Source organism: Octopus sinensis, linkage group LG8, assembly GCF_006345805.1.
Source record: "Octopus sinensis linkage group LG8, ASM634580v1, whole genome shotgun sequence".
Taxonomy (NCBI): domain Eukaryota; kingdom Metazoa; phylum Mollusca; class Cephalopoda; order Octopoda; family Octopodidae; genus Octopus; species Octopus sinensis.
In genome coordinates, this window is record NC_043004.1 from 87,397,429 (window position 1) to 87,411,600 (window position 14,172).

General features: G+C 35.8%; 1 protein-coding gene across 3 annotated transcripts in view; it reads left to right on the forward strand.

The window, feature by feature from the left end:
• Window positions 1-975: 975 nt before the first annotated feature.
• The window catches only part of LOC115214752 (small glutamine-rich tetratricopeptide repeat-containing protein beta), a 29,750-nt gene continuing 16,553 nt past the window's right edge, over window positions 976-14,172 (forward strand). Inside the window, exons 1-5 of one of the 3 annotated variants that reach the window (XM_029783774.2) lie at window positions 976-1,062; window positions 2,169-2,283; window positions 5,804-5,922; window positions 12,654-12,735; window positions 13,160-13,259. In XM_029783774.2, the coding sequence (XP_029639634.1) occupies window positions 2,184-2,283; window positions 5,804-5,922; window positions 12,654-12,735; window positions 13,160-13,259 (401 nt within the window). In that variant the 5' untranslated portion in view covers window positions 976-1,062; window positions 2,169-2,183. Of the gene's footprint in view, window positions 1,070-2,168; window positions 2,284-5,803; window positions 5,923-12,653; window positions 12,736-13,159; window positions 13,260-14,172 lie in introns of those variants that run through there. The other 2 variants (XM_029783775.2, XM_036505550.1) reach the window with 2 other exon arrangements.

Below are 14,172 nucleotides of genomic sequence, written 5' to 3' on the forward strand. Positions count from 1 at the left end.
TGAAATAAATTTGGAAAATTTTTAGGTGTTCTTTGAGGCCCTATTTAAATAATTCTTAGTAGTCCCCGAAGTTCTGGTCGATAGGGCCGAAAACTAAAAGTTTTCTAATGTGACTGTCTTGACTTTCTTTTTGTTTTGTAGCTGTAAAGTATCTAAGATTACATTATCAGGGGTACCGTGTTTTAAGACGTTAGGTGGAATTTGAGAGAAAACTGGCTGATATTTCTAGCATGTCGCACAATGTTGAGACCCTCCTGTTACGTGGATCCTTTCTTTTATTTTTATAGCTTATTCGGAGGAGAAAGGGTAATGCCCATGTTTTTCAGGACTTCAAGAACGATACAAGCACAGACTTGGCTCATAAGCTTACAATAGAGGGTGAACTCTCTTACATTTTAATACTACTAGGTGGTAGTATTAAACCGGGTAACGATTAAGTCGACTACTTAAATCATGCACGGTCATTTCGACAGGCCTTCTGTACAGTTTCCATCGCCTGAATTTCAACCACAGAGCTTCGGTCGATTTGAGGCTATGGTAAAAGACACATGCTAAAAATACCGCGAAAACGGATTGAACCTGAAACTATTGCGCCTCACCCTTCAAAATCAGACGGGTGTAATAGAAAACATTTCCCGTGCCTTTTAAATCAAAATCTCAATTACTTATACGTAATTAATTGTTCTTTATGTTTACTAATGATAATTATATATGTATCTACACACATAAATATATTAGTGAAGTGAAACGGAGTTCTTGCGTAAAACTACCTCATTCAATAAGATTCTAAGTCAATACCCTCCACCAGATGGCGTTCTACTTGTAACTCTTAAAGTGGCGGTTTACGGTACCACGCGTCATAGTTAATTAGCAAATTCTTTAAGCCTGTTTTTAGTAAGTATTGACTCATTTTGATTTTATTTAATCGCTTGTAAATGTAGATTTGTTTAAATTCATTTTTAATGTTTAATAATCTCGAGGCAGAAACTACGTCAGAGGAAGTCGTAAAAAAGAATTTTTCGAATTGCTTTGTGGCGCTCTGCTGGCATAGGACTGTAGCTTGTAAGTTGTGAGTCAATTTTTTATTTATTTTATGGACCTTCTTCAACATAACTTTAAGGGGATGCTCATATTTCTATCGTATAATGTTGATATTGAGTAGTTTTCGAAAAATACTTCATATTGAATTATTTTAACTCTATAACTTTTCTCTTAAGTTTATTGATAGCAGCTGTAGTTCAAAATCCTGTTACATCAGTGAATATTTATATATGTATATATATATAAATATATATATAATGATGTATATATGTTCGTGTTGGATACTGCTGTTATAAATATATCCTTGCAAGCTTGGAGTTTCTTACACTTATTTAATAAGATGTCGATATTATGACTGGGTGTGTGTGTAGTTTATTTCCTCTTTATCAAAGAACGACACCATTTCAAGATTACTCCAGTTTTCCCGTGTTAACAAAGATTGTATTATATATATATATATAGATAATATAATATATATATGTAATATATATATAATATTCGTCTTCGCCTAACTTTGTAATCCTGTTAACTCTCTGATCATGGAAATATGAAAATATATAAACAGTTATGCTAACAATGTTATCATTACTATTTATATTTTCTCAGTATGACTAGGTGTTTAGCTAGTCTAATATTATGTATATATTTATATTTATGTCTTGAGTTTCGTCTGTTGAGACATTTTTTTTTTCAGAACTGCAGTAATGTGATCAGAAATAAGTAACTGATACCTTCAACTTTAATGGTTATTTACCATCCTTAAATATATAAAAAAAGAAGAAAAATACCCTAAGTTTTATTTTAGTAGTTACTGATGTAACATGAGAAAAGCCTTCTTAGTTTCATGTTGAATTATGCCTCCCAAAATGCAGAACGCTCTGCCAATAAATATTAGGAAACTTCAGTCCGTATCGGACTTTTGCATAGAAAACCAAACTTTTCTATTTACGAAGCCCAAATTAATTAAATTTCCCCCACACTATGTTGTGTGATCAATATACTCGGATCGAATTCCTAGACTAGGTGACAGCTGCATACTCTGAGTTTGTTTTTTTGTTTTTCTTCCTCGTCCAGTTTGGAATTATTTTTCTTAATTTATAATGATTAATTTTATTTTTTATTTCTAGTTACTTTTGAATAAAATGGCTGATGTCTCGAAGCTTGTATATTCCATTCTGAAATTTCTTGGTGATCAAAAAACCTCAGGAAACTTAAGTGATGATGCTGTGGAAAGCCTGGAAGGTAAGTGCATCTTCTATTTATAATTTCTTTCACGTCTTGAAATTAACTACTGGAGTTTGGTTTACATCTAATCTGGTTTCTTTCTTTCTGTTTTTTGTCTAGTTTCAGTCGTTGAATGAAAAGATCTGATAATTTTTATGGTAAATTTTGATGTCGTCTTTGCGTACAATAGCATTTAAATTATTTTTATCTTGGAAACTATTTCAAACGAATTTTTCTTTACAAAAATTGGGCAGGAATTTTTTAGACAATATACTACAAGTCCCTAATCTAGACAATTTAAAGTCTTTTTGTTTTTTTGTATGGACATCCAGACTTAGATTAATTCTAATTGTTTACATATAACAATCAAGTAGCTTTATAATTAATTTTAGTTCTGTAATTGTGGGTGTTATATATTTCTCCCAGGAGTAAATGTTTAAGAGGGTGCATGCTTTGTAAGAAGGTTCTCGTTTTTGTTTAATAGAATATCATAAGAACTCATGTAATTGAAAAAAAGCAAAAGGAAAAGATTTTTATAATGTAATAATATATATCTAAAAAGAGCTTTGATTATCAGATGTTTGGTGAGTAGAGGTGTGTTTGCAAAGTTTTTAATGGGACACATTAGGAGAAAAATGAGCCAGTGAAAAACAAATATATTTGGGGTCCCTAAAGATTGTTTGCAGTTGAGCAAATGAAGGGGCAACCATAAAAATTGTTAAGCTAGAATATTTTTGATTTGGAGATGAAAGCTGCAAGATCACCTGCATATATGACTTAACACTGAGTAGATAGATGTTTGATGTAGTTGCATGTAACAGATGCTTTTTCTTTTTTTTTTTTCACTACCACATAGATACTGTATTAACACACTGTGCACCAGCTGGTGCTGCCTATTGTCAGCAATCCCACTTTCTTTAGCTTAGTTTTATTTTTGCGTTTCTGTGCATTTGGTGAGTCAGTAGTAAGAGGTGTTGGACTATATATTTAGTCAATCAATTCTCAAGTGGATTGTTTATAGCAATTGGAGAAATGTTTTAGGGTACAATAAAATATCAGATGCAAGATTTGAATTAGTACCAGTTAAGTCAGCAGTTTTGCTTTCTAGCTACAAACACACACACATACATATATATATATATATATATATATATATATTATATATATATATATATATATGGCGTTAGGAAGGGCATCCAGCCGTAGAAACACTGCCAAATCTGACTGGGCCTGATGAAGCCTCCCGGCTTCACAGACCCCAGTTAAACCGTCCAACCCATGCTAGCATGGAAAACGGACGCTAAATGATGATGATATATATGTGTGTGTGCTTCAGTTTTGTTGATATAGATGTTATTAGTGCATATTATAATCTGCATGGTAAGTTCCAAGAAAAATGAGTTGACAACTCTTATATGGTTCCTGTTTCACATCGTTTTAATATATAAACCTCAGTCTTCATTAATTTGTTTGCCCTTGTTATCTCAATGGGGCTGATACCTGTTGAGGGATATCTTGGATTGCAAAAGGCCAAGTAGCTGATTTTAGCTTAACAGAACAAACAATAAAATAAAAAAATTTTAAAGCAGTTCTGACTTGATATATACATCAAATTTATAACTAATTTTATTCCATTACAACGTTGGAGTACAAAGGTGGCTTTGTTCTACAAAGACCAGTGTTTTGTTTATTTGCTGCCATTTCGCTTGTTATACACTGTTAGTTGAAGCTACGACCCAGTTTTGATTTCTTGCTTTATTTCATTTCATTTATCAATCTTGTGTAATGTTCATGCCTTCAAGAAAGGCATGAACATCACATAGTCTTCTCTAAATTTTAAGGTCTGTGTTTATGTCAGTGGCTATTAAACAATGTGCTTTTGAAAATAATTTGTATGAGTGCTTCATGATTTATTTACTTCTTATACTTTTTAATATGAAATTCTCTGTAATTTAGATTAGATCTAGTTTTGTTTGTATTTACTTCTTGGTCAGCATGGTTCTTCCTCACCCCACTCGTGTTAACAAGATTATGAGTTTAAAAAAAGAGGCATTGTTTTAAAGCCATCAAAAGCCTGACTCTTGATAGAATGATTTTATGCTCTGACTTCTTGGTTAATCATCATCATCATCATCGTTTAGCGTCCGTTTTCCATGCTAGCATGGGTTGGACGGTTCTACTGGGGTCTGTGAAGCCAGAAGGCTTCATCAGGCCCAGTCAAATCTGGCAGTGTTTCTACGGCTGGATGCCCTTCCTAACGCCAACCACTCCGTGAGTGTAGTGGGTGCTTTTTACGTGCCACCCGCACAGGTGCCAGACAGAGCTGGCAAACGGCCGTTTTATAAAATTTTTATGTTATGTAGCTTTAGGTCAGCCTTGATTGAGGTTTTTCATGTTTGATGGCATTCTGGCTGTTATTGATCATTCTGTTATTTTCTTAGGAATACTATATTTAGGGCTATGTGATTTAATGTTTTTCTATCGAGTTGAAAATAGATTTAGCTAGTATTTTCTTTTTGTCTCCTTGTGTTCCTTTCACCTATTCATCTTCAATTCAACCATATTCTCTCCATTAACAGCAGATCATCTATATTCAGTAACTCCCATTGTAGACCCTCCTTTATGCTTTGAGCTAGTGTTTCCATCACAACTAGAAATAGTGGGGTTTTTATTATTGATCCCTAAAACATGCCAACATTCTATTTCTGTCTCCTAAAAAAATTACTAGCCTTCTACCATAATTTGAAACCATATTCCTCCACTCTTACCTCTCTCAATGTCTACTCTGTGCTTATGCTTTGGAAAAGATGTTCATATTTGTTGTTTTAAAATTTATTTCTATGTTGATGATTAATTTTTGATAAATATATTAACAATTCTAATTTTTGAAATAATTAACAGGATTTATATTGTTACCTTGTTTTGAATAGAATTCCTTCACCTTGTAAGCAATAACAGCATGATAATGAGAGAATAAATATTAAGGTTAACTGTCACATAGTTTTTTTGTGGTTTGTCTGTGTATAAGAATATGCACACTCGTGCACACACACACACACACACACACAGCATAGCTGAATGGTTAAGAATTTGCTATGCAGTCATTAAGTCTCAGGTTTGATTCTACTGTTTGGGCAAGTGTCAACATAATTTTTCATCATTAGTTTATGTCTGTTTTCCTTACTGGCATGGGTTAGATGGTTTGACTGGATCTGGCAGGCTTCAGGGCTGTGGTGAGCTCCAATGTCATCTTTGGCATGGTTTCTATGGCCTGATACCTTTCCTAATTCCAATCAGTTTATTGTGTGTACTGAGTGCATTTTTTCTCTCGTATTAGTGAGGTTATAAAGTAACTTGCAAGAGAGGAAAAGAACATGAAAAAGATCCTTCCAGCAAATGGTAAGGGGTGGGGAGAGGTTTTATTTCACGTGTTGAAAGGTTAAAGTATGATAGAGGAAAATGCATGTGCCTTGCTATAGGGGAGATACATGTTTTGTTTTAGTATTTTTATTAATTTAATTTTATTTTGTCTCTTTAGTGGCTATTCAGTGCCTGGAATCAGCCTATGGAATAAATACCAACGAACCTGAAAGTGCATCCAAATATTATGTGGACAAAAATCTTTTAGATATTTTCAATTCTCATACAAGTTCTGAGGTGAGTCAAACGAACTATTCTAAATATTATTATGTATGTATTGAATGTTTTTTTTTAAATTATTAAATTTACTTTTATTTATATTGTTGGGAGCCAGTGGGATAGTTATGAAAACTTAAGACAGTTTGGTTATTCATGCAGTTATGTATAGTTGTTTATCCATGGTATTAAGTTGTTTCCAAAGAAGCAAACTGAAGCAAGAGATCTCCCTTGATTAAAATACAAAATAACAAGGCTTGAATTTTTGACCTATGCTCAAATGTCCAGAGCTTCAATCATTTAGCTGGTTTGTTTAATTATAATTATATAATTACATCTGATTTGTCATATTCACTTTTTAAGTTATGCAACTTTGTAATTACTGGACTAGAATATGAATTGGTTGGGTAAGGTGTGTGGGCATGTTCCATTGCTGCATTCACCAGTTGTTTGTATATTCTCTGGTCTTCCCGGGTGACCTGGTCCTCATATCTGCAAGTTACTGCCCCATCTGCTGTGATCATGTAGCCAGCTGGATGCTCAGTGAAGAAAAAAGTAGGGTTTAACTCTGAAAACTGAGCTGGCATTCCCAAATCATACAAGTAACAGGATGCATTCCAGTTTCTGAGTAGTTGTTGGATACAAGATCTGACCAATGGTAACCCATAATCCTGTGAAGCGTCTTAGTGCCAAAGGAGTTCAGTTGGCTCTTAAGTGCCCCAGACAGTGTCCAAATCTCACGATTATAGAAACAGAACAGGAAGGACCAGAGAGCTAAAAACGTGAACCTTTGTCCTCCTGCTTAGATATTGGCAGCACCAAACACCCTTGTCCACAACTATACCATCTCGTCCAAGTCTTTTTAGGACTTCAGACTCGCAGCTGCTATGAATCTCATCATCATCGATTTTGACTGAGGGCTGGCGAACCAGACGGCCGCACCAGGTTCAAATCTTGATCTGGCAGAGTTTCTACAGCTGGATGCCCTTTCTAACGCCAACCACTCCGAGAGTGTAGTGGGTGCTTTTTACGGGGCCTGTCAGGCGGTACTGTCCATTACCTCACTGCGAAAATAGCTGAAATGGTCAACAACTTTGAATGTCTCACCTGCAACAGTCCTCCAAGAAGCCAACAAAAGACTGGATCTTAGTCTTAACTCAAGAGACTCTTGGGCCAAGTGGTTCTGTTTCCTCATTCAGTGAAACAAGAGCACTCCTTGATGTCCAGAGACTTGGCAAGAATAACTGCTTCATCAGCAACATCTACACATGCAGAATACATGGTAAACGGGTATGATAACATAGAAAAAAAAATTAATAGATTGGTAGTTTTTATTTTTAATTTCCAGGAAGCTAAAATATAAACTCAATATTATAAACCACTGAAGGTAGATATTAGTTCTTTATTTCTGAAAATGTCAAAACTGTTATTTCCAGTGTCAGAATATCAAGGAAATGTTTTTGTAATCAATCTTAATATTCATTTGTAACATCAAGGGGCAGAATCAAATTTAAACAAGGGCATGCAAAAGTATGCATGAATCATCATCTTTCCATGTTTAGTTTACTGTGCTTGCATGGGATGGATGGCTTATCTATGGCTGAGTTATCTGGAGTTATTACCCTTCTAGACAGGCCAGAGACCATATCTTATTTGCATATCCATATTTGGTATGGTTTCTACTGCCTTTTCTAATCTGAACCACTTTACATTGTGCAGTGATTGCATTTTATTGTAGTACCTGCATTAGAAAAGTTGTTTTGTTATTGGCAAGACTGAAGTCCTCTTTAGTCTGTTGTTGTTCATTTGTCAACCACCTTAGAGTTTTCTGGCTGCATTTTATTATGACACTTGCATTAACCCTTTCGTTACCAAACCGCCCGAAAAAAAATTTGGTTCATGTGACCAAGCTGCCCAAAACCGCCCGTATTTACCTATTCATATTTAAATGAGAATATCAGAGCAAATCTCTTTAGTACGTTCGTGAAAACACGTGATTATACTTCGTAAACAGTTCATCTACAGTTTTGTACAACGATCAAAGTGTAATGTTAATTCTTTGAATTTTGGGAGATTTTTTTCCGAAATTTGTTCCTATTGTGTTTTCAAAATTTGTAATTCTGACAAAAAATGGATACGAATTTCATTATATCAAGCAGCGAGTCAGAATTCAAAGGATTTTCTACTGAAGTCCTTGATAAATCTAACTCTATGACTGAAAAAAAAAAGCACGTGGTATTTGATAATGAATCCGATGTTTCATTTTCCGAAAATGAAAACAGTGAATCCGAGAGCTTCGACAGCGATAAAGAAAATGAACTAGCATCTGAATGGAGTGAAAATTTAAAAACTGTTTCTTTCAGTGATTTTTCTAAAGAAACTGGACTAAGCCACAGTCTTTCCCAGGAGAGTAAAGCCTTAAACTATTTCTTTTTACTTTTTCGAATGAGCCTATTTGAAATCATTACGGCGGAAATGAACCGTTACGCTAAATGTAAACAAAGCGAAAGAAAGGATAGTTTGTTGTTTCCCACAACCTTAAATGAAATTAAGGCCTATTTTGCCATAAATATTATTATGGGTATCAGAAAGTTACCCAGAATAACAAATTCTATAGTAAAATTTTGTTGTATACCCAATTGAATATTAGCTAATAACCCATTTTCTATAGCGATGTTTGAACAAAATTTTAATAATTTTATATTTTGTTGAATTTACCTGTATTTACCTGTATCTACCTGCAATTAGTCACTTTGTGACAAAAATTATAGTATAGAATTGGTTGAGAACATTTCATTAAATTATCTTCCAAAAATCACATTAATATATTGATAAATAAAAAAAGTTATAGTTGTTTAATGAAACCAGACTAAATTTATGATTACGTTAGAAATTAATTGAAACATAAGGGGTGTATTTTGGTCAGAAATATAATAACGAAAGGGTTAAGGAGGTTGCCTTGTCTCACAAAAGACTAAAGTCCTCTCTGCTCTACACTGTCTTGTTCAAGGCAGTATGGTCGAGAGAGTGAATGGAAGAGATAGTAGTAAAGGGAGTAAAATAAGAGAGTCAGTGTGATTGGAATGAGTAATGGAAGAGAGACAGTGATACACAGTTACATGTTGTTTGTTGGCACAAATTGAACAGAATGAGACAGTATGAGAGGCATAATGGGGAGAAGACCCAATAGGAAAGAAACAGTGACAGGAAAGGGTGGAATGGATGTGAACAATAAATGATAGAGGAGAGTGATTGGTAGGAGTGATATGATAGAGGGAATAATGGGGAAGGGAGAACGATGGTTAGCAATAAAGGAAAATGATGGTTTTGAAGGGATTGAATATTAAGTCCGCAAGAGGCCCTCATATAAATAAGTTCATTTATTATCGCTGATTTTGGTTTGTATGCAGGGATAAGTGTCACAGTCATGTCCATGACTAGTTTAAACTTAATTGTTCCATCTCACACACTCTGATTACCTCAGTCTATCTGCTCATTTCTCTGACAAGTTTTCTTACACTACCCACTACATTGCTGTCACCAACTCAGAAAAATCTATATTAAAACTATTTAAACAGGGGCAGGTGTGGCTTGTGGTAAGAAGCTTGCTTCCCAACCACATGGTTCCAGGTTCAGTCCTGCTGTGTGGTACCTTGGGCAAGTGTCTGCTACTATAGCCTCGGGTCGACCAAAGCCTTGTGAGTGGATTTGGTAGACAGAAACTGAAAGAAGCCCATTGTATATATTTGTGTGTTTGTCCCCACCACCATCGCTTGACAACCAATGCTGGTCTGTTTACGTCCCTGTAACTTAGCACTTCGGCAAAAAGAACCAGTTGAATTAGTCCAGTTGACTAAAAGGTAGTGCTCCAGCATGGCCACAGTCAAATGACTGAAACAAATGAAAGAATAAAAGAAGAATATTAAAATGTATTTTAAAAAATAGCTGTGACTGACAAACTATGGCAAGGAATCAAATGAAATCTAATGGATTTGAAAGAAAATATGATAGCTCTCTTGTTTCACACATATTATGTCTCTACATATCTGCTACGTAGATGTTTTTGTGCATTTAGTGTGGCAGGGACCAAGGGTTAGTTTCAAACTGAGCTCCTTGCATATCCAGGTGGTCTTTTGTAAAGCTGGTCTCTGGGTGGGTGTGGTCTGTATACAACTTGTGACAATGTGAAGGGTGCTGTTTTGTGTTTTTTGTAATTGTGGAGAGATTGGGAGACTGCAGAGCAGATTCAGTCTTAGATGATCTCTAATGCATTGTTTGTTCACTAACATATTATTTCTGTTGGCTAAGTGTCCAACATGTATTTGTGCTCTAAATCTTTGTCATTTTCCTTTATTTACTGTCTATTCAGTATGTACTATGAATGTTATAGTCATGTTAAATTAGCATTTTTGTTTTTTCTGTGTGTGTGTTTGCTTTATGGTATGTTTGTTTCTGAGTGCGTTAGTGGATTGTATTTCTTGTTCTCTATGTAGCATTACTGGTTAGAAGGAAGACTGGATTTAGTAGATGCTATTTTATATTGGAATTAGATGTCTAGGTGATTGTTGTAGGGTTGGAGTATCAATGACTCAAATGAGTTAGTCTTTGGTTGGTGTTTTCAGAATGACAAACATTTTATCATTGATTAATGAACTTGGCCTAATGTAAAAAATAATGAATCAATAATTCATATCTATGTAACAAATCAAATATTTGTTTGAAGCTGACAATTAAATCTACTACTACAAGGGTTTTTTCCACTTCTTTGCATTAATTCAGGCACCTAATTGAACATGTGAAAACTCAGAGTAGCACTGGAGTGGATTGTCTACATTCATTGATACTTTCTCCTCTTTGGACACCCAAATGTGTGTGTGTGTGTGTATTGTCATCATTTAACGTCTGTCTTCCATGCTAGCATAGGTGGGATGGTACCACAAGAGCCGGCCAGGCTGAAGCCAGCACCAGGCTTTTGTGACTGTTTTGGCAGGATTTTTACAGCTGGATCCCCTTCCTAACACCAACCACTCAGTGGACTTAGTGCTTTTTACGTGGCACAAGCACAGGTGAGGTCAGTGTTGGCAAGGTTTTTACAGCTGGATGCCTTTCTGAACACCAACCACATTACAGTGTGGACAAGGTGCTTTTAAGTGGCACCTGCACTGACAGGGTCACCAAGTACTTGCAAGACAAAAAAAAGAAAACTTTTAAGCAGGGAGGAGGCATTGGATGAGGTGATGATGAAAAGGTTATAGTGAGGGAGATACAGGTGACTTGTTGTAGAAGTACACGGTTACCTGGCCAGAGAAAGATCAGGAATGAAGACAGAAACAGGTGTGCTACTGCAAAGGAAATACACGGTTGCCTAACTTGAGGGAAGTGCAGGAGAAGGAGAGAGAGAGTGGGAGACTGTAGGATAGAGATGTTGGCAAAATGCCAGTCATGTTCACAAGGAACAGGGATCAGAATATAAATGAGATGGTTGAGTAAAGGAATAGAGAGATATAGATGGTGGCATTTAAACCTTAAGGTTTAAATGCCATAATATGAAGGGCAGGATATTGTGAAGGGAGTGTGATTAGAGTGCGAGTAAGTGGGGAAAGACCTGGGTAATATAGTTGGAGGGAGGCTACTGGATAGCAATGATACAGGAACGGGTGTGAAGACAGGATTGGCGGGGTGAGAGCTAGGCATAGTGAATGAAGGAGGAAATGTGAGAAAGAGAAGAGATGTAGATTGGTTTGTTGGGGTAGGGTGAGGGAAAAGTTTTCTTATGTGTGTGTGGAACACCCAGGTTGTGGACTAGCAGATAACAATAGTGAGACAGGGCATGTGGGTAGAATGCACAGCTTGGGGGCAAGCAGAGAGCAATGATGCAGCGGCACAGGGCCAAGAGGACAAGATTGAGGAGTGGGAGGCAATAATAGTACATGAGGTGGAAATGTGAAGAGAAGAGATGTAGTTTGGTTTGTTGTGGTAGTGTGTGAAAAGTTTTCTGAAGTGTGAGTGGGACACAGCGCTTCTAGATCTGTTTCGCTGATGTGGGCAGGTCTTCTCAAGAATTTCATATCGCCTGACATCTCAGTCCATTGTCATTTTGTCTGTGAGGCTCAGCTCCCTGAGATTGGTCCTTACCACCTCATCCCTTGTCTTGGGTTTCCCTCTTCCACGTGTACCATCCACTTAAAGTGATCGACACTTCTTCATGCAGCCGTCTTCTTACACATCACTTGTCCAAACCAACGTAGTCTTCTCTCTTGCATGCTACATTTGATTCCTCTTATGCCCAACTATATCATCATCATCCGCTTTCCATGCTAGCATGGGTTGGACGATTTTGACTGAAGGCTGGTGAACCAGATGACTGCACCAGGCTCCAATCTTGATTTGGCAGTGTTTCTACAGCTGGATGCCCTTCCTAATGCCAACCACTCTGAGAGTGTAGTGGGTGCTTTTTATGTGCCACCGGCACTGGGGCCAGTGAGATGGTACTGGCAATGACCTCGCTCGAATCTTTTTACACATGCCACCAGCACAGTAAGGCGATGTTGGTAACAATCACGCTCAAATGGTGCCCTTTTACGTGCCACCGGCACAGAAGCCAGTTGGCTGCTCTGGTGACGATCACGCTCGTATGGTGCTCTTTGTACCCCGCTAGTACGGATGCCAGTCATTGAATGTGATTTTTATTTTTTTAAATTTAAAAAAATATATATATTTGAAACTAATAGTATAATGTAATTTTCTTGCAGAAAACTGATAATTTTGCTGCAAATACCTTGCATGAGCCAACTCCTGAAGACAGAGTTGAAGCTGAAAAGCTTAAAAATAAAGGTTTGGAGATATATATTTTTAATGATTAAATAATTTAAGATGCCATATAGCATTGTATGAAAAACATTTGTTTTGTAAATTGAATGTGGTTTAGTGTAAGTTTTAAAGATGTTTAATCTATCCTTTTAGCATGTAAAATGAATGAGTGTATGTATTGTATAGATACATGCATGGACACTTTTGATTTGAAATTTCATGCTTATTTTGAAAAGATTCTATAGGAAGTTATCAGTACAGTTATGTCTCATGATAAAGCTAATTCCACTATGGAATTGAGGAATTATTTTGCCATTTTCTGGTATCACTAAAGAGTATATTGTTTTATTTTAGATAATGTTGTTCCAATTCAAACTTGAAATATGCAATCATTTTCTTCTCAAATCAAATGTCTCTAAAGAAATATTTTTTAAAATATAATTTACAGGAAATGACTTCATGAAAGCAGAGAAATTCTCCGAAGCACTAGAATGTTACACAAAGGCCATAAAGTTGGACAACAAAAATGCTGTTTATTATTGTAACAGGTAACTAAAGTTTTTTTTGTTTTTTAAAGAATGCACTTATTTATCCTAGAATCTGTAGTTGATTTCAATTAGTGTCTTCTCATTAGAGTATTAATTTTGTAATTATTTTTTTTTATTATTGATATAGCTGGATTTATTTTTTATTCTGTCCTTTCCTATTCTTGACATTAAGAACACTAAAGAAAAGCTTTTAGATTTGACATCATATTATTAGCTGTATAATAAAATAAGAAAAGTCTTAGTGTGATGGTGTGATAAATTATTGCATAAATGGCTTTTATAGAAGTTATCAAAGGGCAAAGCTTTATCTGGGGATAATAGTTATAGAGAGGATTACTATTTGTAAATCTCACGAGAGATATTCAGCAACAGTACTTGGAGCAAAGATTGTCTGCCAACACAACATTGCAGTCCTGGTTTACAGCAACATTTGTCCTAAACCAGGACTGCCATGTTGTGTTGGCAGACAATATTTGCTCTAATTATAGAGAGGTACTGGATTTGGGTACCTCAATTATTTTTTTTGGTTTGTTGACCAAAGGTGTCTTGGATTTAGTTTCTTTGTGCAGTGCCTTAGGCAAGTGTCCTCAATAGCCTAGAACTGACCAAAGCTATGTAACTGGATTTAGTAGATGGAAACTGAAAGTAGCGTGTCATGTATGCGTGTGTGTATACCTTTGTCTTGATATCACATTATGGTTGTCAATGAGCATCACCATCATGTAACAATGTTGTTTGAGTTTTCCAAGAAAGACCTGTGTGGCTATGGGAAAATATCCCTTACTTGGAAATAGGTAAGAGTTGGTGACAAAAGGCATCTGGCTGTAGTAAATTTGTCTGGACAAATTCCATCCAACCCTTGTAAGCATAGAAAAGTGGACATTAAATAATATTATTTACTACCCAGCGATAC